The 24,021-nt window shown below is 37.0% G+C and overlaps 2 protein-coding genes across 2 annotated transcripts in view; both read left to right on the top strand.

The window, feature by feature from the left end:
• LOC129269692 (uncharacterized) overlaps positions 1-13,604 on the top strand; it is an 89,871-nt gene extending 76,267 nt beyond the window's left edge. Inside the window, exons 34-49 of the mRNA XM_064105229.1 lie at positions 235-351; positions 771-902; positions 1,504-1,620; positions 2,182-2,298; positions 3,010-3,121; positions 3,959-4,081; positions 4,818-4,889; positions 5,295-5,366; positions 5,840-5,911; positions 6,433-6,504; positions 7,239-7,310; positions 7,875-7,946; positions 9,567-10,314; positions 10,707-11,043; positions 11,625-11,839; positions 12,982-13,604. Coding sequence (XP_063961299.1) covers positions 235-351; positions 771-902; positions 1,504-1,620; positions 2,182-2,298; positions 3,010-3,121; positions 3,959-4,081; positions 4,818-4,889; positions 5,295-5,366; positions 5,840-5,911; positions 6,433-6,504; positions 7,239-7,310; positions 7,875-7,946; positions 9,567-10,314; positions 10,707-11,043; positions 11,625-11,839; positions 12,982-13,137 — 2,606 coding nt within the window. The 3' untranslated portion in view covers positions 13,138-13,604. The remainder of the gene's footprint in view (positions 1-234; positions 352-770; positions 903-1,503; positions 1,621-2,181; positions 2,299-3,009; positions 3,122-3,958; positions 4,082-4,817; positions 4,890-5,294; positions 5,367-5,839; positions 5,912-6,432; positions 6,505-7,238; positions 7,311-7,874; positions 7,947-9,566; positions 10,315-10,706; positions 11,044-11,624; positions 11,840-12,981) is intronic.
• Positions 13,605-18,516: 4,912 nt separating this feature from the next.
• On the top strand, positions 18,517-20,964 carry LOC129269044 (forkhead box protein fkh-2-like). The gene has a single exon (XM_054906495.2). It carries the CDS (start codon positions 19,780-19,782, stop codon positions 20,767-20,769), a length of 990 nt encoding a protein of 329 aa, XP_054762470.2. The 5' UTR covers positions 18,517-19,779; the 3' UTR covers positions 20,770-20,964.
• The last annotated feature ends 3,057 nt before the right edge of the window (positions 20,965-24,021 follow it).

The raw sequence follows: 24,021 nt of genomic DNA, 5'->3' as shown, positions 1-24,021 counted from the left end.
AATGACTCGCAAGTTAGCATGTAATTATTGATTTAATGACTTTAAATTGACTTGGATTTTGTACATTGTTTTACAATGTCCCTCATAAGTACTTAGCCCTCTTGGTAAAGTGTTAATCTGTGTAAAATGCGAAATGCTGATTTTTTTTTCTTGTCAATCGAATCTTGGTCCTTAATTCAATTTAATTTATAATGCTCTACCAAATTGCTTGTTCTCTGGTCTTTATTTGTATAGAGTTCTGTTCTGATGAAACGTTCCAGTGTTATGATGGTACGTGTATCCCAGGCAGATCAGTTTGTGATGGGAGTTTAGATTGTCCTGGCCTGAATTCTGAAGATGAACAATCTTGTGGTTAGTATCAAACAAAATCGTAAAAATTATATTTTTTTATTTTATTTTCATTGTAAGACTTTTCTAAAACATTTCTTGTTTACAAAGTCATCAGATTCATATGTTGACAATATTAGCATTGGTTATGAAATATGATTTTTTAATATGAACAGTCATGTGGTTGGTATTAAAACAAACTGATATTAAAATAATAATAAAAATATTCGTAAATTCTATCATATTAGGCTTTGCACATTTAATTATTGAAACTCCCTATTTTGATAGTGATTGTAAAACATGAACAAGCTATTGAATTTCGAACAATCACGAGTTCCTTATGTAGACATTGAAAATAAAACCATAGATTAAAAGATAATATTATCCCTTTCTGGGGTCATATTTTGTTTTATCAGTTAAAATTGTATGTTTCAATTTCACAGAGAGCACTGATGATAATACGTTGAGATGTTTTAATGGTGAAAAGTTCGACGCTAGATGGCGCTGTGTCTATGACTTCGATGAGTACGGACTACAACTTGGCTGCCGTGACGTCACTCATCTCCGTGATTGTGGTAAGAGTATTTTTTTTTTTCATTTTCTCTATTTTTGATTCTTTCATAAACTGGATGCGCATGATGCACAATTGTCTTTCCTATGACCTTTTCGTCCTTGTATCCTGTACCACCCGTAAGTCCATTTGAAGACTTTTAATGGCATATAAGTCTTAAATTTGTATCAACTTAAATAAGTCTCACCTCGATTTCAAACAAAATGAGAGAATAATTTTGCAAAATAATATGATTCGAACCCTCAACTTTGCTATTGTAAGTACAATGATTATCCCACTGCGATACGCTGACGAGTTGCAAAGAAATGTTGGAAATTGCTTTATTACAATTTGTGTTAATTGTGAATATGAGGTGTAGTCTTTGGCCGGAATAAACCCCGTTCTGACACCAAGAAAATATTGTCATAGGAAGACAAGGTTGGCGCCCAGGTAAAGGATTTTGAAAACTTTTTGTAACTCAAAATATAAAAACATTTTTCATTTTTTTATTTTTTTAACAAGAGGTTCATGATTCTTTGTCTATGTAACCATGGTAACTGAAACGATTTTACTCATGTTGTACCTGAATATATTATACTATATTTATACGTTTTGTTTGCATGCAGGTGACCTACAATGCTCCGGAAACATGTTTAAGTGCCCAAACTCGTATTGTCTCCCTCTGCGGCGACGATGTGACAGTGTTGCAGATTGCCCAGGTGGCGAAGACGAGTTTGAATGTGGTATGTTTTATGATGGGGGAGTATAATGATGATGGTAATAAAAATACTGCCATCAATCAGAAAATGACAAAATGAAATGTTTTTACAACGGTATGTTTTTTCATAACATGCAGAAATAAATGAGTTATTATTGATAAATAAAACCATAATCATATTGGCTCTATAACATGAAAACCTAGTCCATTAACTTGGTATTATTTTTTTCAGTCATCGTCAACTCATGTTAATTGATTCTACCATGTAATTTTATTACAATTTGGCAACGATGTGATGTAATCCCTATGCATTGCGTCTATATTATTAGCATTGTTTATGATCTCCAAATTCCAAGGGGGGCAACGCCCTAAATTTGACTTTATTTTTCCTCCCAATTAAATAATATGGGTTTGTTATTAACGATTCCTCTTCCTAACCTACCCCCACTATTTTCTTACTTTTTTCAAAATTATATGAAAGGTGGTGGCCCCCATTACTTTGGTACTACTCTGACTCTTACTCTTTTCATCAATTCCCACACTTATACATGTTATAGCGACACTGTTTTTAAATTGACCCATTTAGAATTATATTCCTGTCCTGGGTTTCTACAATGTCATGGGGAAAGATACTGCGTTACCGATGATCAGATCTGTGATGGGGTTAAAGACTGCACAGACGGTGATGATGAGATGTTCTGTGGTAAGTTACAAGATAGAGAGAAGGGGAGAGATTGAGATAGAGAGGTGGAGTGAGAGAGAGATGGAGGGAGGCAGAGAGAGGGGGAGAGTGATAGGGTAGAGAGAGAAGGAGGTAAATCAGAAGATTTTGAGTGGAAGGGAAAATAAAGGGAACAGGAGCCCGTTTCATAAACTTAAAACTTGCAACTGTTGTAACTTTGCCATATCATGGCAACTACCATGGTAGCATGGCTCAGCAGCCAATCATAATCAAGGTTTCCATGCTTGGTAGTTGCCATAATGGCAAAGTTACAACAGTTGCAAGTCCTTTATGAAACGGGCCCCAGGAGTTTCAAATTTCAAGTTTTACAATAAAAAAGCAAATTACACATCAAACAAATGGTGATAGAGAAATGAATATCCAAATACAAAAGGAAAATCGTTATTTATGTTTATCACAAAGATATATAAAAACGTGTTTTCAGTTATACATTCGTACCAGTAAAGCTGACGAAATAAGACAATATAAAGAAATAGAGGTCAGTGCAGTAAAAATCGATAAAAAGAAGTCATAATATGAAAAGTTTGAGATCAGGTAAATCAGCTATTTTTGAGTAAACAGTAATTATTTCAAAACTGGGAAGGAGATGGTCCAAAACATTAGATCAAATGTAAGCGTATTATTATTGGAATAGTCATACGTTATAGTTTTTTTTCATCTTCTCTTTTCAAGACATTGCTTGCCCCTCTGGATGTTCGTGTGATGGTCTTAGTTTTGCTTGTGATTCGTTTGATGCATGGACACCTCAGCTTGCTGCTAGTTTCCCGATAGCTGCTCGTAGAATGTGAGTTTCTAATATCAATGATGTAATTGCATTATTATGATATTTTTCATAAAATTGAACGTCCAACCCGTTTTCTGATTTTTTCGTCTCCTTTTTTTCTACTTGATATGAAAACTCGTAATTCTCTCAAATTGTGTGTTGGCCCAGTTGGTAGAGCGTCCGTCTCACAACCGGGAGGTCGGGGTTTCAAACCCCGGCCGCGTCAGACCAAAAGACGTTAAAAGATGGGAGTCGCTGCTACCCTGTTTGGCGTTCAACGATTTAAGGGATGGCGCTGCACAGCGGCTGCCGGGCACACGATCAATTGGGCAAAGCAAATTTTCGGAGTATTTCATTTCATGTCTATTTCGAACAATAAAATATGGATTTTCATCTTTTCAACTTCATTTTTCAAATTATCACGGCTTGTTCATTTTATGAAGTGAAGAACACATGGAGCAATATATAGGTCGGACATACAAAAAAAAAATTTTGTTCACGAACTTCATTTTGTATCTAATTTTAGGATTAATTACATTGTAAATGTTTTGTTGTGTATACTTAGAAAAAAGAAGTGGATCGATTAAAGCATAAATTGCAAAAAACAAACGATTTGCAGCCTAAAGTTGAAGAAAAAACTAAGAGTGAAAGGCGCGAACGAATGTAAGAGAAAATGATATTGCCTTTTTGATATATAGGTCTATTAAAAAAAAAAGTCTAATTTATCAAGAGTAACCGGAACATTTTTAACAAAAAATGATGAATAGTTCTTTCTCTTTAATCATTTTTTGAACGGAAGTTGTGACATTTTCTGTTCTCTTTCCCTTTAATCATGTTGTGTCTTATTGCTCCTTGTAGAATGATCTCCAATGTATCTGAAATTAACCGAAGAAAGAGGTCTTCCGACGTCCGTTGGAACCAGACAACGATAGAGGACGCTCTTTATCTTGATTTATCTCCTTTCAGCCTTCTTTTGTCATTGTAAGTTCATTTACATGTATATATATATATATATATATATATATATATATATATATATATATATATATATATATATATATATATATATATATATATATATATATAATGAGACAAGTACACGTGTGTAAGTATCATCCCTAATCAGCTGAATAAATTTGTAAACGTTAGTTGAGTATCCTCTACAAGGCAAAGCTGAAATTAGTGAAATCTGTGACTTTATAAAACTTATAGTAAACCCTGGACTAATGGTGTGGGTGAGGGCCTATTATTTTTCTTGTTGGAGACCTCCACCCCCCCCCCCTCCCCCGAAAAAAAAATCAATATATAATTCTACTGTATTTTCCTGCATCATGAATTTCATCCTTTACTTTTGTACATGCTAACGTCGCTATGAACGAAATAATATTAAAAAGCGTTGATTTGTTGATCGCTCAAAAACCCCTTAAAGAATAAGTAATGTGCCTTTATCAGGAAAGGACGATTACCAGTTTGACCAGATAGAGGAGAAATGCAGTGGTGTAAAAATCCTGCTAATCAAAAAAAAATAATGAATGAAAAATAATAATAGTAATAAAACGGGCAAAGTCTTCTCTTCCCATGGATTCTCTCTTGTTTCCACAATGCTGCCTCTTGAAAACATATTTATATTTGACCTTTCATACTATTTATGATGAAAATTGAAAACCAATATTTTGATCGCTATTAATTATAGCAAATACTTGATTGTATTTTTCAGGGAACTTACTGGCAATGGAATCGAAGTGATTATACCCGATACGTTCATCAACCAGCGAAATCTGAAGAAACTGTAAGTCGTTATTACAAAATAAATTATGGTTGTACACGGTCGTTAGTAAAAAATGCTTTGGTAATTCTTTGATATGATTTGTTCGAGTAGTGAATTATGTTATCACAATAAGTTATTATATTCTATCTTCTACCTTGTGGAGACACAAAATTGGTTTGATAAAGCCAATATCATCGGTTTGCAAAGTCGTAAAAATAATACTTTCGGCGATATCATTCGCTAAATCAACACTCCGCATTGTATATTTTTTTGTGATCCCGAATGACATTATGACAATGCTTATAAATGTTTATGTATCGCAAATTACAATAGAGTTTAATACTTTTGGTTTTAAGTAGTATCTTGAAACCAACGTAATTTGCGATATGAAATACAATAACTCCATTGTGGTATGTTTGTTCACAGAGATCTCTCGAGAAATAATATTTGGATTCTATACTCTGACACTTTCCGGGGATTGAATCAACTGACCGATCTGTAAGTTTGAAAACAATTTCATATCGACATTCCGTCATTTTATTTCAATCCTTACATGTCAATACATGTAAGCTATACTTTTGTATACCGATTGTAAGCTATGTATATACTCTGCGATTGTAATTTTACTGTGTAGTGGACATTGCAAATCAAAAAGTATCTGATTATCTATGATGGATGAGCGCGATGATTGTCGACCACTGTTTGTATTATACGAAATAATATTTAGATTCAAATACATTCAGGTGCTTTTAAGTAACACATGAACATATTTCAAACCCTCTTCGTTGCATGAAATTCCTGGTAAATCTAATTCCTTGAATGGCTTTTCTCCGTGACATCTTCAATGAGTTTATTCTGTAATGCTATTTTTTTAAGAGAGACTTTCGACATGTCGACATTAATCGTTCCCACCATATCGATTGCAAGCCCTTCTCACCATTGACTGTATAATACTCTCATATATTTGATAGTGACGTGTCTGCAAATCCGTTAACGGTTCTTCAGCCCGGTGCCTTCAACTCGCTCTCCAACCTTCCTTTCTTGTAAGTTTAACTTTGTTGGTTGATTATTTCCAACTCATGTGCCCCCTTGGAAAATCCTGGATCCGCCCCTGCCTACAGCAATCATTCCACTATTTGAAAATGTATCTCATTTCATGCGTCAAATGTGCTAAATACAATGTATATTAATCAGAAGACGAGACTTACTGAAGATGTCTGATTTTAATTTGAAATTCATTCCAACTATTTACTGTTAAAAAAGAACAATAAAGACTCATTACCCATACATCAGTAAATTAATTACAATGGATATACAATGCAAAAACAAGATATATAACGCAGCAAATTAGATGAATAGACTCGTTTCAGTTTTTCTTATGTTCATAATTATAGTCATAGTTATCAAGATTGTAAAGATACAGTTCTTTGAAAAATATATAAGAAAGGTGATAACTTTATAGAATAGTCATATAGTAATTTAGTTTGCTGACATACACTATAGAGTGCCTCGTTAGCACTTCTAAGCAGTCTGAAATAAAGTTGTTGTTCATCGCTTTTCTCAGAAATTTGCAGAATCTCCATTTAGAAGTCCTCGAATTCGGAACTTTCAATGGACTTGAATCAATCAAAAGCTTGTAAGTATTTTTACGTCACTGCTTTATGTTATCTGAATGGTTCTATGTCGTTTTCATCTCCTGGATTGGGCAAGTTAGTTTTCAAAAAGTACATCTTCATAATTTGTTCAGTCGATTCGTCATCATCATCATCACCACCACCATCATCATCATCATCTTTATCACCATCTACATCATCATCATCATCATCCTCACCATCATCATCCTCACCATCATCATCAACATCATCATCATCCTCATCATCATCACCATAATCATTCATCATCATTCTCACCATCATCATCATCACCATCATCATTCATCATCATCCTCACCATCATCATCATCATCACCATCATCATTCATCATCATCATCACCATCATCATCATCATCATCATCACCATCATCATCATCATCATCATCACCATCATTATCATCATCACCATCATTATCATCATCCTCACCATCATCATCATCACCATCATCATTCATCATCATCATCATTCATTATCATCATTATCACCATCATTATCATCATCACCATCATCATCATCACCATCATCCTCATCGTCATCATTATGACCAACGCCGTCTGTTCTTGAACATAAACCCCCAATATAACCGTTTTAATGGACGTCTTCATTTGGGATGGTGATATGAAAGTGTAAACATCGGTATTCCTCAAAATCAGTACATTTTTCCTTCTTAAATATTTTCCCTAAACGTCTTGTTTCATATATTTTTTATCTTGCAGAGATCTGGAAAATAATAACATCCAGCGAGTCGAGACGGGAGCTTTCGATGGTCTAAACCATACCCATACATTGTGAGTACAACTAAGAACAATTTATACATTGTCAGGAGCGGTACCACGAGGGATGCATGGGACATTGGCCGACCACGGGAGAAGGAAAGGATCGGGGGGGGGGCGAGAAAAAGAAAGTATAATATCAAAAGAAAGGTCTGGGTCTTGTGAATATATTCTACCCTTTATAGTAATCCGATTGATAAAACATGACATCATATTCAGCTAATCTTACCCCCCCCCCCCACTACAAAATATCAAAATACCCTGGCGCCGCACCTGCTTGTGTGTTTAGAAATCACAATTTATCATCATTTGTTCTTCTCTGCCATTTACACCACGTGCTGGATATTCTTGAAGACGTTCTGAAGACGATTTGAAATACACTCTTTCCTCCCCCCCCCCCCCGCGAATCCTAGATCGCGGGTCTACTTAATTTTGTTACATGATGAAAAAGGGAGCACCAAGGTTATCGACACAAAAGATCAGAGATGGAAATTAATTATTTAAAGTTTCTTGTGAGAATTGATATAATTATTGAGTATTTGATCATGGATTACAAATTTTCATTGTTCTTACTCAAAGGAATCTGGTAGGGAATGACATAACCAACTTTGATATGGACGTCTTCAGTGGTCTCGATGGTCTTCGACACTTGTAAGTTTGAGATCAATTCAATTAACCAAAATATTAATGTTCTGGTAAGCGTTTTGTGAAGTTGTTGTCTGTAGGTTACGAGTGAATTTACGCTGGACTGGTGACCCTTTCTTAAACTAAATGACATATCATTTGTAGCTGACTAAGTCGTTCGCAACTTTGTGAGCAGCTTTATGAAACACCTCTGTGCTCACAGGCCTAATTCATTTCCCATAGACTCGTGTGTTAAAGTGACACTTAAAAAAGAATTCATAAAAAATAAGGAGGAAATTCTAGGGTTGAATGTTTACTACCAGTGGATAGGATAAATGTCTGACATTCCATATCTGAGCAGAAAAGGGTACCTCGACCGGCTCATTTTAAAAATAAATCAGCATTTATGAAGACTACACCTGCCGGGACCAAATTCATCACTTGAGAGAGTAAAATGACCCTAATTCTTCCGCCAGTAAAAATATAGTTCCATAGTGGTGATATATCTTTCCAATTTGGAAAAAGTAAGTTCAGTAGGTACCCTCCCTAGAATCAGTGTTAGATTGTCAGTCATATTCATTCATTTTTGTCAATCAGCAATATCAAATGTAAAAATTGAGCAAATGGTTGGCTCGAATGAATATCTATGGCCTGCCAGTTGCGATTAGGCCCGTGCGACCCTCTCTGGGGCCTGTAACACAAAGCTTAGCAATGATCGTAGAACATTTTCTACGTTTGATTTGATTTGATTTGATGTCATATTTCTTATAATGTAACTTATATTGCTCTTATTATTGTCCTCTTTTAGATGTTTATACATGTATGTACCTCTGTATTAATCCCCTTGTTCTGAAACGTCAAATGAATAATAATGATAACAATAATAATAACAACAATAATGATAATTATAATAATAACTATAATAGTATATAATAATAGTATTAGTATAGTAGTAGTAGTGGTGGTGGTAGTAGTTGTAGTTGTAGTAGTTGTAGCAGTAGTAGTAGTAGTAATAGTAGTAGTAGTAGTAGCAGCAGCAGCTGCAGTAGCTCTAGTAGCAGTAGTAGTAGCAGCAGTAGTAGTAGTAGTAGTAGTAGTAGTAGTAGTAGTAGTAGTAGTAGTAGTAGTATTAGTAGTAGAATTAGAAGTAGAAGTAGTAGTAGTAGTATTAGTAGTAGTAGTAGTAGTAGTAGTAGTAGTAGTAGTAGTAGTAGTAGTAGTAGCATTAGCGTACCTACGGGGGTGGGGGCAGAGGGGGCAGACTGCCCCCCTGACGAGTCACAACTGATCCCTGACGAGCCACAAGTGGCCCGCTCCTCTGAACTTGATGACCTTTATTTTTTTTTTTTTGCTTGTCAAATTTTTTTCTGGTACGAAATCCATTATTTGTGGTTGAAGACCTTTTTTTTTTTTTTTTTTTTTGCTATTAAAATTTTTTGGCGGACGAATTTGCCCCCCCCCCCTCTGGAAAATCCTAGGTACGCCACTGAGTAGTAGTAGTAGAAGTAATAATACTAACAATAATGATAATAATGAAAACAAATAAGTCAATATTTGTATGCTATTTCATGCAATGAACTTGAAGGCAAACACTTATCACTAATTTTGAGATACTGTTTAAACATGTCAAACCTTCTTCTCTTCCAGGTCGTCCGACCTGTTCTTGTTTTGCTGCATTGTGTCTGACCTTGAGAGTTGCTACCCGCCCGAAGACCAGTTCTCCTCCTGCCAAGACCTGATGCGATCCGACGTGCTACGGATCTTCATGTGGATACTCGGTTTCAGTGCCTTCGTCGGGAACATCTTCGTCGTCATAGAACGCGGACGAGACCGGAGGAGATTCCGTGTCCAGTCTTTCTTGATCTTCAACCTGGCTGTATCGGACTGTCTCATGGGTATTTACATGCTGATCATCGCCTGCGCCGATGCACACTTCAGGCATGTCTACGTTTACCATGCGGAGAGATGGAAAGCCAGTGGGATGTGCAAACTGGCCGGGATCTTAGCCAATCTTTCCAGTGAGGTATCAGTGTTTATTCTAACCGTCATCAGCTTGGACCGTTTCCTGTGCATCGCATTCCCCTTCTCGCAAAAGCACTTTGGGCGGAAATCGGTCCGCATCGCAGCAGCAACGATCTGGGTAGTATGTCTCGTCTACAGCGTCATCCCAGCAATCCCGTTCCCTTACTTTGGTGATAGATTCTACGGACGCTCCGGTGTATGCCTTGCCCTGCCTCTCACCAACGTCAAGCCCCCAGGTTGGCAGTATGCAGTGAGCGCCATCTTTATCAATTTTATTGCCATGGTAACCATCATCGGATGTTACACTGTGATCTATGTCATCGCTAAACGATCAGGATCAACCATCAGGAACAGTAAACAGATGTCTTCTGAGGTAATGTTCGGTTTCAATATCATTCAGTTTATATATTCGAAACGTGTGACAGAACATGATACAATCTGTACATCAAAAAACAAATTGTAATTAAAGCACTTACAATAATTATATAGCATCATGATTACATCATGGAATAAGTGGTTTAGGACCCCTTAAAAGGAAAACATGTGAGTGTTACTCTAACAAGGTATTGTTGATAGTTGTACTTCGATGATAATGACACGAATAGGTTACAAATCATTGTGCCTGAACTGAGAAAAATGTAAGGGCTCTGCTTTATTTTCACGTCCAATGATAGTCTGATGTTAAAAAAGTTTATAATTATAGCGGCAAATAATGTAAGATTTATCATCCTCCAATCTGTTTCTGAATCTGTCTTTTTCTTACAGTTTACACTGGCAGTCCGAACTGCAGTCATCGTGGCCACGGACATCTGTTGCTGGTTGCCCATCGTCATACTCGCCTTTGTGTCTCTCTCGAACTATGCTATAATTCCACCTTCAGTCTATGCCTGGATTGCCGTCTTTGTCCTGCCAATCAACTCCTCAATCAACCCATACCTCTATACCATCTCGACGGTGGACGTCAAGACCAGGTTGGAATCCTTCCGTACAAGATCGTCGTTTTTCTCGCCAGGCAGCAGCAGTAGAGGAAGCGGAAGTACAGGGACTTTCGTGAGAGGCGGGAACAAAAACGGTTTAGGAAACAGTTTGTCAGGAGATAGAGGTGAGAGATGGAGGATACTGCAGGCACACCAACGAAGCCCACTCCTAAACGACCGATGGCATATGCCATTCGAAATAACAAAGCCTTTCGTCGGTCAGCATAGGTCGGTTTTGTTGGTGTGAATGTATCATATCTGTAAAACCGATATTTCTCCTGAAAGTACAGATATTTCATTAACGAAACCCATAAATCTGCACGCCCTTCATGTAAGTGGCCAAGATGTCTCTCGATTTTGTTCTATATGTTAAATATCAAAATAGGGCTTCTCAGCCTACCAAAACGATTGTGCCAATCCGATCACCAAAGAATGGCAATTTGTCTTGAGTGTTAGCAAGATTCGTTCCGCAGTACGGAGCGGTGCACAGACGGACTGATATTCTGCCATAATAAAATAAGACTCGGAGAAAGAAATATATATACAGATCATACCTCCAAATTCCTAGGCCCTCTCGCTGAACGTTTGTTACCGCTCACCTATACGGTCAAAACAGATCTGGATAAATTGTTGTTCATAAAACTTACTCATGATTTCGGAATTATGACATTTCCGCTTGGTTTTGATATATTTTCTCTAAATATAGATTCAACGAGATCTATTCCGATGAACACACCGCAGTCTGATCGTTTTATCTTGGCTGATGCCCTCAGTCTTATCGGATCTAAAAAACTCCATCTTACGGTCGACGACGTTCAGTGTGTGAGGAAAGAACTGCGATGTGTACTTGACATGATCCACGCATGCGCCATGACCCATGGGTCGATAGATGCTCATCATGTCATCATCGAGAAAAAGAAGGTAGCGTTTCATGAAACCAATTATTATAAAGATATATAGCATTTATAAATCGCCGATTATCTAGTTTCCTATTCAATGGCGCACTGTATATTACCCCGGCTGTAGCTCCAGCTGCTAAAGGCGCTTGGTGCAGGAATCAATCCTACCGGGTACCCATTCACCTCACCTGGGTTGAGTGCAGCACGATGTGGATAAATTTATTGCTGAAGGAAAACGCGCCGTGGGTGAGATTCGAACCCACCCCCTCTAATTGAGAGACGAGATACATAACCACTAAACCACGACACTCCCAGTAATTGTCCCAGTAAATACTATAGCAGTATCTAACTCTCTCATGACATTGCAGTCACAGTGCCGAATCTTACTGCAGACCGACTGAACTTGTTTTGACGTTATTTCCAAAGACTAACCATCGGTCGGTTTGGAGTCGGTTTCTATGGTGTGTCAGTAGCATTGAACAGCATTAAGATGTGCCAAAAATTGTGAAAGTTATCATATTTTATTTCAGGCCTATTGTACTGTATTTTCTTAATTGTCTGGATATTCCTGAAATTACCAACGCTCATTGTATATTGCATTTGCCACCACTAACTTTGAGAACATATTGGGTGGAATTCTGAAGTCCTGTTGAACTTCGGATACATACGGTGTAACTATCTATTAAATTATGGGAAGCCAAAACTGTCCAAAATTGTGTGAAAATTGTATTATTCTTATTTTCACTTTACTCTTTCATCATGCCAGAATAGTGCAGAAAACTGATTCAGTTATCGTTCCCAGACGGTTATGAACGATCTGAGTAACGGGTGAGCTGATAAATCCAACCTGTACTGTTAGATATTTGTGTCTTGATGGGCTTTCCATAGTTATACCACAAATTTAGACCGGAATTTAAATTAAACCCGACTTCAATATATGGGCCTTAGGGTCTAAGGTTTCATTAAAGAACGATTATTTGTGTTGAAGAAATTTCTACATCATTTAGCTTATTCTTTTTAGGAAATTCTTGGATCTAATATAACAGATTCATAACGCAATATTGGTTAGTGATATGTGCTATACGATAACCGGGCGCGAGATAACGGTAAAGTGATAATACTATTTCTCTTGATATGTTTCTCTTTGTTTGCATAAATCATCAGGTTTTAGGAAAGTGGTCAGGCTCGCTCATCCTAACATCTACGCCAGAAGTCAACGGTGCGACGAATGGCAATTTCCATGCAGATGACGACATGGATCGACTTGAAATGGTTATGTTAGAATTAAATAACGCACTGGGATACGACACTGCCCTATAGAAAGTTTATTTAGTTTTTGCACGTGTACACGTGTATAGGTGTACCCATTTTTTTCTGGATACATCTTTATCTGTATACTGAGAAGATATTAACGAAATATTGCAATATGCGAAACGGAACATCCCTTGATCTAAACTATATTTTGGTGAAGAGGAAATGACGAACGTGGAGATGATATGAATAGAAAGATGGAGGATTTGGATGAAGAGGAGGCGGAGTAGATAATTAAGGAAAAGGAGGATGAAATGGAAGGGGAAGATGAGGCGAAGGAATAGAAGGAGGAAGGAGATGATGATCTTACGAGAAAGATTTTTTTTCTAAATGATAGAGCTAAGTGTGCTGTTGTATTATGGGATTACTTCGCGAATTTAGAAATGCCTTTCATCTGAGTGTTTTATTTATTGTTGTGTTTTATTGTTCAAATGTGTATATATTGTGAATAAAGATTATTTCTGTCGAAATCATTCAATGAATATGCCAGTATTGCCTACTAATTAGCTATTGGATGTCCTTTGAATGAACAGTACTTATCTTATCTCTTGTATAAATCCTTTATGTTTTTATTAAGTTAATGCATAAAGGTGCTTTATTGGAAGAACACTACATTAGGTCTAATACTTATTCTTATGTTTTTTATTGTCTTGAACTTCATTCTGTAAATAAAAACATATGTGTATGTGTGTGTGTGTATATGTATATATATATATATATATATATGTATGTATATATATATATATATATATATATATATATATATATATATATATATATATATATATATATATATATACTTCAAAGACAAATACATTCTGATATTTCATTAACATACTTCTTTATTTCGATACCTAATGAGCAAGACACAAGTTAGAAATTTTAATGTCAAAACCAGGTTGCGCAGAGAAATGGGACAAGATTGCTAATTCGACGATTGGCTCATTAGCATTTCTTTTCCTGAAATGAGGCTGGATTCAGATTCACACGTGAGTTTCTGCGCAAATTGTTTCTGATATGCCTCAATATTTTTTGTTTGTAATCTGTCATACGTGAACGATTTGCTTAGCTGTTGGTTTCAAATTCGAGATGCGATTCCACTCTTGCCTTGAGTATCAAATTTAATAATTGTTAAATCTATCTCTAAGAACGGGTTTCCTTTTGTGGGACGCACTGTATATTGTGCATAAAGATTATTTCTTTCAAAATCATTCGATGCACATTCCAGCATTGCCTACAATTCTTTTCTCTAAATCTATTGCATGCATAAGGATATATTTAAGGGTGACTTAATCCATAATTAACATAATTTGTCTAAATCAATATTTTTACGTTATTTTATTGATTGTCTTATATCTGATTGTGTAAATATGTAAATAATGTGCATAACTTTTATTTTATCAAAATAATTCAATACACATTCCAGTATTTCCATCTTTTATACCTCTGAGGATGTTATCTATTTCTTTCTCTGTATTTTTTTAAAACATTACCTGGTCCTTTTATGGATAGTTACTTTTTTATCTGGGTTGTGTTTCCATTTCTGAATACATGACATGCATAACGATATTTTAGGGTGACACAAACCTTATGTAATACATGATTAATTTTCTAAGTATCCAATGGTATCAACCAGGGGCGGATCCAGGATTTAAAAAAAGGGGGGCACATTTTTCCGAGGAAGAATTTGACAAGCAAAAAAAAAAAGAAAAAAGGTTTTCAACCAAAAATGAAGGAGATTTCGTCCCAGAAAAAAATTAACAGGCAAAAAAAGGTCTTCACGTTCAAAGGGAGGGGGGGGGGGGGGCACACTTATGTTTCAACGGCATGTTTACATTTACAGATTTTAATTTTGCTTCTCAAAGGGGGGGGGGGCACGGGCCGGCTGTGTCCTCCTGGATCCACCAGTGGTATAAACTGTTTCGGAACTAAAGGTTTACCCATGCTTGTGCCAGAAAGTTTAATTGAATCGTAAAATAAACATAAAATAAAATACGTGGCTTAACGGGTTCTCGATTGCGATACAGCAATGCATTGTGGGATGGAATTCTAGTTAGCGACGAATATGCATGTATAGTTTTACCGTTTGCTCGACATTACGCTCAAAATTTTACGAATAATTTTAATTTTTTATTCTTTCATTATCTCACGTACATTTTGGTTGCCTTTTCAACACTGTATGATTTGAGCACTTTTGTAATTATGAATAGGATGCATGGGTTAATATATTTTTAACAATTAATGCGAGCGCAATTCGCGAGCCGAAATTTTTGATAAACTATCATGAAAAGGGGATTTTTAAGTAGTTTGTTATAGAATTAATATAGAGGTTTAACTCACCAAGCAAAACGCAAGAGTGCAACGCTAGCTGATAGGTTTTGACAATCGGACCTGAAAAGGGATAATTTGATAAATTTATGGAATACACGAAGATAATAGGTACTTGACAAATCAAATAATGCGAGCGCCCAGCGCGAGCTGAAAATGTTGATACGAAGACCATAAAACGGATATTTTACAAAGCACTTTTAAAAAAATCAATTCGCAAATCAAGCAAATTAATGAAAGCTCGATGTTCGATTGGGAATGTTTTTTATATTAACTTACAGAATTGAAATTTTAAGCTTCATATCAGTCTATTGAGCAAGATATGTATCTCATCGAACATGCAATACGAGCGCGAAGCGCGAGCGAAAAATTTATATCGATAGCATATATTTTTGTTTGTATTTTCGAAGTCTTTTCCTTACCTTATTTTACTCACTCGTATTCCTTCTCTCTTTTTTCCCTCTTCTTTTTTTAAACCTCTCTTTCCTTTCTTTCTTTTCGCCCTTTTTTCTCCGCCAATGGGGGGGGGGGGGCTCAGGCCCCCTAGATACGCCTATGGGGCTGAGCGGGCCTTAATTCCCCCCACCTTGCCCCTTTTTCTACTTGTAAAAATGTTTTTAACGGGAAATGCGCTGCGTGAAATGGTAAGACAATTCTTTTTTGTTATATATTTTCAATATGAAAATGCTTTCCTTTGCCCAACGTTTGGTAAATCCATGATCTACCCCATTTATTGCTGTCTTTTTAGCACCACACAAATGAAAGCGGATAAACGGTATAGGCAGGATATCCCCCATCAATTCGGTTCGACAACCCTTGCACATTTTGTGTGCGAGAGACCAAAGCGATTGATTAATTTTTTTTATATGTGATGATGCGTGGTGGCAACAACACCTTGAAAAGACGTAATCAGCATGATCAGTATGGAATACTATAGATATCTCTAAGAATTACTAATATAAGCCAGAAAAAGGGGAATGGAAATAAAATGTGTAGAGTAACGAGGATGAAACGTCAGAATTTTCGTCTAACACTTATCAGTTGAAATATGAATGGAAGAGAGTGTCTTTGAATAAAATTAGTGTATCTTAACAGTATATGCACCGCGAATTTGTTTTCCGGGGGGGGGGGGGTCCTTTTTAGGTGAAGCAAGGCAAGGGGATGTGACGGCCCTCCCGAATATAAGTTGTGGCACAAAAATGGAAATTCAAGAGGAGCAGAGCCCTCAATGGGATCATCGCTAATGACTAACACCAGGAATAAATAATTACTAATAAATTACGGGGCACTACTCATCAGAAACCACAATATCACATCGTTAAAGATAAGAACTTCTTATAATTAAGACCTAGCTTACACTCACAAAACAGTTTACCCAATATTGGGTAAAATGGGAACATGCTTGCTGGGTAAAATGATACCAAATACTTCCTAAACTTAACGCATTGTTGCGTTGAAATTTGCCCTTTCAACTTGCATTTTATTTTTTATCCAATATGAAAGAAAAAATGATGATCGTTCCCTTTTTACCCAATATTGGGTAATTTTTTACTCAATCTTTTTGAGAGTGTAGTGATCGAGAATATGACTATTGTCCACGTTGCACTTATCAGAGTTGTCAGTGTCAATTTTATCATATTTTGAAAAAAATAAAGAGGGACAAATCACAAATATTACGTTTATTCAAGTGTATTGAAATGATTACGCGTATGGATGCCGTTGGAATGTCGATTTAGTATTATGTATCACTAGAAATAATTAATTTCTTGTTGTCACTTTCGAAAATATAATATGTATTACTATCACTCCTATCAATTTTACTGGGATAATTGGTTTATGTGAAAATAAAATATAACAATACTTCAATCACTTTGTGTCATCCTGTATTTCAATGCGCAGCAAATATTTAAAGCGATATGCTGTAGGGTGTGTGTGTGTGTGGGTCTTCATAGATTGTGATCTGAATGAGCGAACGTTTAGTTGACTAATCCTAATCACCCCTCTACAAATTAACACGCCTTTGTCATACTGTGCTTCATCCCTTGAAATTACAAGTTAATCGCCATTTAAGAGTATTATTACGCTATTCATTCATCAAGTGTCATTTTCAAGAAACTGGGGTATTCATAAGAGTGTTAATGAATAGCTGCTTAATCCGCCATATTGAAACAATAGAGTCGTTCAGCTGTCAGTCAGCTCAGAGAGTGAACGTATTTCTATGGAAGTGTTTATTACCTAAACTGAAAACAATGTTTTTGTTACAGTCACACCAACGAAACGGTAGCCAGATCGGTCAAAGCCAATACGTTATTTTGAATGGCATATTCTTGATCAGTATGGAATCATTTTCACTTGTGTGACCAACCAGCTTTGGCATTCCCATCAGTATACCTATGAACTTAACCGTACTTCGAATTTGTAGAGCTGAAAATAATGCTGTAGCCGTACGGCGAGTCGAAAACAGCCGTTTCGTCTAATGTTACTCAAACCACCTTACCATTCATATTATGTAGCTGCATGGTACATAAAGTTTAAACGGGTGTTTTCGACTCACCGTATGTACGGTCGCCTTAGGGGAAATGTGACGGCAGCTTTAAGGCTTAGATATTAGTGTAACGATGCAATTAATAGATGTTTTCGAAAGGATATTTGTTTTCATCTTTTTCCCAATGATTTACATTTTATGTAATGCAATGTGTTATGAAATGCTCACGATGGCGGTCTCCTGCTTTAAATTGTAATTTCGTTAAATGAACAATATGTTATTTTATTTATTTTCATTGCTTATTTTACGAGCACATTATCGTTATTTTTTTATATATTTGTTACCTCTGTATATATTGTATATCTCTGATGTGAATGCAGAAATAAATTAAAATCAAAGTCTGCATCGTCCAACATGAATAATATATTAAGGTGTAAATTATTTACATTATTTTGAAAGAGGGTGTGAATTTATAATTCAGCGACACAAACGACCGGGATTAAGTTCACAAAATAAAGCCAGTTTAAAATCTATGCCTGAATTCCAGTATATATATATTTTTTCATTTTGATCGTTTATGTGAAAATTTCAAGCAGAAAGGTCCACCGTGAAAGAAAGTTGGTTTTCAAGAGTATCAATTGATGGGATGGGATTTAGACTGCCACCTGATGTCATATTAACCTTAAAAAAGAGCAATAATTGGTTAAGAATGCATCACTGGCCTCAGGCATGCCAAGTGTGTAATGTTTCTAAACCGTATTCTAGTACAAGTACATAGAATACATTGTACTTACAAATCATCTTAAAAATTATAGGGAAAAAGTTCATGCGATTATTTAAAGTAGATCCGATACTCGAAACAATAACTTAAAAAGGGAATTTAAAAAAATGTAGAGCCTTCTTGATTTCTCTCTGCGTCGGATTTAATCGAAATTAATATATTGATAACGAAGTCTTCGTTGTCGATAGTTATTATATACGTATATGATATTTTATTGTACAACAGAGCATTAACCTAAACAAACTCAACTTCGTCCACCGTTTTCTCAAGCCACATATTATCATCCGCCAGACACGCAAATTAGCCAATGTTAATCTACTTCTCTCATGGAGATGGAGATCGACAAATCCGTTTTCTCTTAGTATAATTATTAACCAGCAATTGTATTGCCAGAACCCTCTAAAACACAGCATGTTCACCATCCCAACTGAATAGAAGTTCATCATTTAAGTAGTACTCATTGATGGAATAGATTGTTCTTACATGAGGACGTTCCTTGAGGCGAATACATATGCGTACAATGATAGACAGGGATTATCAGCGCCCTCATCATTGTCGAGTAGTATCATCTTTTCTCCGAAGTTTGCCCTCTCGACTATACTCCAAGAAAGCTAGTTAGTATGAGGATCTCCCCCAAAGATTAAACTATGATAAGAAACTCTTTTGACTCGCTGCGGAGTTGTCCAATATTTAGACCAATGACAATAGCGCGTGCCGGAATTAAGCCCCGCCTATTCAAACGTACGTCACTCTGCAAGGTGATTGGCATTCCATGGTCAGGGTGAAAGGCTAAAGGTCATTGTCTAGGTCATGACTGGCAGTGGTGCTTCAACACTGACCGAATGGGAGTATTGTTTGTCAACAATGCTCAATGATGTCCTCATCATGGACATGAATACAGTGCATTATAAGACGATCATTCACATTCGGAGGTTGATTGACGCGAGGAGGTGAAGTTGGGCCTATAAGAAGAAGTGATACCCTGTACGAAGGGACATTTCCATTTTGACCAGGCTCCCGACAACATATCAACCGCTTCTCAATCTAGTAATTCATCATGACTTTGTTCAGTATTGACAATCTCGCTCAGAGTGACTGCAAGCCAAGCCGTTTCAGTCCAGATGTGCGATATCATCCTAAGATGAAAGTTTTAGCTCATCGAGAAGAACAGTCTGATGACAGATCTTCTAGCCCTGAAAGCAGCATTGGAGCTCTGAGTCCATCAGATAACACCAGCTCAGGGGCTTCATCAATCTGCGATAGCCCACCATCAGCCAAGAAACCTCCTCATTCATACATTGCTCTGATTGCTATGGCTATCATCAACTCACAGGAGAAGCGTCTATTGCTGTGTGACATTTATGAATACATCATGAAACACTTTCCATTCTTCAAGGATAACGAACGGAGCTGGAGGAACAGTATTCGTCACAATCTCTCCCTCAACGAGTGTTTCATCAAGGCTGGACGAAGCGGAGATGGCAGAGGACATTTCTGGGCCATCCATCCTGCCAACCTGGAGGACTTCGCCAAAGGTGATTACAGGAGACGTCAATTAGCTCGTCGCCGAGCTCGATCAGCCAGTTATTCTCCTTACGCCTATCCATCGGTGATTCCTGGCCCGATCCATCCCGGTTACATCCCGATGGCATATTCTCCTCATCCTGACATGATCACCAAGTCACACCTAGCCATGTTCTCTGGGGTTCATCCTCTCACTGTATCAACTCATCATCCAGTCAGTGCTGCCTTGATCACTCCACCTCATATGCCAACAAGTCATCCGTACTGCCTGCCTACGACTGTTCCTGCGACCTATCGCCCGAGTGTAGCAGAGAGGATACCCCTCACCATCCCGAGCCCGATGTTCTCCAATCCGATGACATCATCCCTGAGTTCATCGACCACCACCAGTGATGCAGCAGGGTATCGTCTCGCTCATGGGATCAGTCCTAGTGTCCTGTATCCATCATACTCCAAGTCATCATCGCCACCGTCCATGCTTTCAACGTCATACGAGGCTTGGTCTTCGGGAGGATCCTGTTAGGGTTCAATGTTGTTACGAACTTTGAGACTTAATTGATTTTGGCAATCAAAGAGACTTATATATTACTCTGAATGAATTTTAAGATGACTATATTATTGTTACTCATCGATTGTATTTTGTGAGTATTGCTTGACATGTTGTGTGACAACATCGTTTGTTTATCAATTAGTGAAAACACGTTCTTGACAAATTCAATGCTCGAACATTTATTTTGTGTTTAATTGACGTTACAAACTATTAGTGTGAGATTGTTTCTGCGATAAGTATGCATTCAAATTGACCACTCATCGCTTAACCTGATACCACGTAGCGCTGACTGGTTGACGTCAATTTGAATGCATGTCTGATGTTTTGTGCGTTTGTTGTTGATGTTGTTATTTAGAAGAAAAAATATGCATTTTTCTCGTATATTTAGAGTGAGAGTTCGTAAAAAAGAGATCGGAAGGAAAAAAGAACGATATGCAGAAGATCAATGAGGCGATAGGGTGATCCAATCGAGAAAGAAAGTGCATGAATAGAGGAAGAGCGAGGGGGAGAGAGCGACCGAATGGGGAGGGAAAATAATTGTTGTTGTTCTTTGTTTATTTATTTCAAATTCACAAAAAACAGGTCATTACAATGTAATATAATGAATGCAATTATATACAAATAGATACAAATGAAAATACATCTAAAAAGATTATTGTCATTACAAAGCCTTTCATTCAAAAATAAAGGGTAGAACATACAAAACTTAGTAGTTGAAAATGAAAAGAGGGAAACTAGAATAAGGCAAAATGGCCCTGTAAATAAGTTCCCTTGATATACGCAATACCATGAAGTATCAAATTATAGATAGACAATGAGTTACCGGTACTGAGAAACATAGAATATTGAACAAAAATTAAAAAAAGCTAAAGAAATATAATTCAGAGGAACACTGAAAATGGAAGGGGGATCTGGATTGGGATGGTAATTTTGAGTTTAAAGAAAGGGATTTTTCTTTGTTGTTGTTGTTGTTGTTCTCTTCACCTAAATTTAAGTCCGATCCTCTACATTCGGGTCCTTCCTGAAATGGTAAATTGCCAACTCGTCCACTCACCACATGGTATACTTTCATTTAGTCTAATGCCATTCCATACATTTCGTCTAACAACCATTTGGTCCAATAACCATTTGTCATGAAAAAAGCTATAATGAATGAAACTTCATAAAGTCTAGGATAAAAATATTGGCAATGTCGAATAGTAATAATAATACGTATTTATAAAGCGCAGTTAACAAGGGTTTCAAAGCGCTTTACAAAGATATTAACGCAACATTATCAGGGGCCGCGGTACGGTTTTCAAAGTGGGGGGGGGGGGGCTGACCAGGCAAAAAATCACAATCATATATGGTCATTTTTACGTTTTTGTACACGGTTTTGGAAAAAAGTAGGGGGGCTAAAGCCCCCCCCCCCCCGCTTCTGCGGCCCCTGATTATTAATACAAATAATTCATTATAAGGATTGTTGAATTTGAGCTGCATATTAAGAATTGGTCCTAGCTGCCCATTGTAGGTGCTCTTTTTTTCATTTGATAGCTCAAAAGGATGGACCAATATTGATTAGAAACCATTTACCATACCTGTGTCGAGTGAGATTTCATAGTCAGCAAAATTTATAACCAATATTATTAGGGGGTCGGTGTAATCTGTGTTATTCCGCATATGAAAATAAAATCACAAATTCGTTATCCATTACTACCATTCTATACGGTTTCTACAACAAAATTAAAACGTTTAGGTCAAATGAGATGGACATGATATTGCCCCCAAAACAAATAAACAAACAACAGCAACAACAACAACAAAAAGCAGCATTTTCGCAGCAAAGGGCTGACTCAATATTTTTATCTGGTAGGTGGCAAAATGAAAATGTATTCATTTCATTTTACTTAATTTCCTATGCAAATCTTGCTAGCTTTCACCGAATTTTCACTACACAGCAACGTTGCTAAGAAACAAAAGGAGTATATGCATCGATGAGTGTGGGGGATTCTTTTGCTATTGACGACTCCCTGAGTCAGAGGTTAATCCACGTATCTATTGTGTGTGTTTGTTGTACGCGTTGGGTGGTGAACTTGCGCAAGCCCTTTTAAAGCTTGGTCCAAAGGCCTGGTACGTCCCACTGCACTTACGGATGCAGAGAGGATCTAAAACGGAAAAGAATCTTGCCATCCGTTGGAAAACGTTATGTATCCGTTGTGTACTATTGGCATACGTGTTTCATACGCTCCATATCCATCGAGCATCCGTCCACTGTGATTTCATTGTTCGCCCAATTTGTCCATTGTCTGGAGCGGATGAAAACGGATGGAGCCACCCCGAAATTTTGCTTGTCCGCTGAATCTGTGATGAATACGTTTTGTGTCCGTCGGCCATTGGGACCAGGCCTTTACTTGAGCTCAGTGAGCCTACTTTGGGAAATCGTTAAATCGAGAAGGACATTGCATCATTTGGACTTTGTGAAAACATACTTACACCTCGTTCTCATCCACAAAGTGAACCTTAGACTTTCGTGGAACCAGTTTAGTGGAAACCAGCTTTACGTCTTCTGAGAAAGATTGAGGACGGTCGAGGCTGCAGGAAAGTCTGGGGCCGTTGCGTCGCCATTTTAATCTGCCACCTTCATTTAACTTTCATTTTCAACTTCAAACCAAGAAAGCAATCTTCCTTCGTCGAGATTGGCTGAAAACAGGTTTATGCTGATAGTTCTACGCGTGAATTAAGAAGCAGCCGGTAAGTTAAACTATATGATTTCTTCTAATTCTCATGCACAAGAAACCTCAAAGAACTTTAGGGATGATTTGATTTTTTTTAATGTAAAATTTATTCAAGTATTGTGGAACAGATATGAGATTTTTTTAAAGAATGAAAATATCCTTAAGCGTGTTATTTCATGAGATGATAATGTGAATTTAGCACAGGAGCTCCATGAATTTAACATGCCTACTAAATGTTTCAATAAGTTGGCTGAATACACTCATTCAATGAACAAGGTTATGAATATAGTCTTGAGGACGCAATGATGATGACTATTAAAATAATGAAATATACTTCTTCATCATTGACGTCTTGACACTCTTCCCATAGTCGCAGAAGAGATCATTGCGTCCTCAAGACTAGGCAGAATATGCTGACAGAGCCTTGCTACATGAAATTGTTTGGAGGGGGGTTCTGAGGTGGGAATATTTTCCTCCTATTTTTTCTATTTTATTTATAAAGATAAGTCTA

This window comes from Lytechinus pictus, chromosome 10 (assembly GCF_037042905.1).
Source record: "Lytechinus pictus isolate F3 Inbred chromosome 10, Lp3.0, whole genome shotgun sequence".
Taxonomy (NCBI): domain Eukaryota; kingdom Metazoa; phylum Echinodermata; class Echinoidea; order Temnopleuroida; family Toxopneustidae; genus Lytechinus; species Lytechinus pictus.
This window is presented reverse-complemented; position numbering and strand designations above follow the sequence as displayed.

What these genes read in the sequence shown, in the direction of transcription:
- LOC129269044 (XM_054906495.2), top strand. Translation starts at nt 19,780, where the DNA reads ATGACTTTGTTCAGTATTGACAATCTCGCTCAGAGTGACTGCAAGCCA.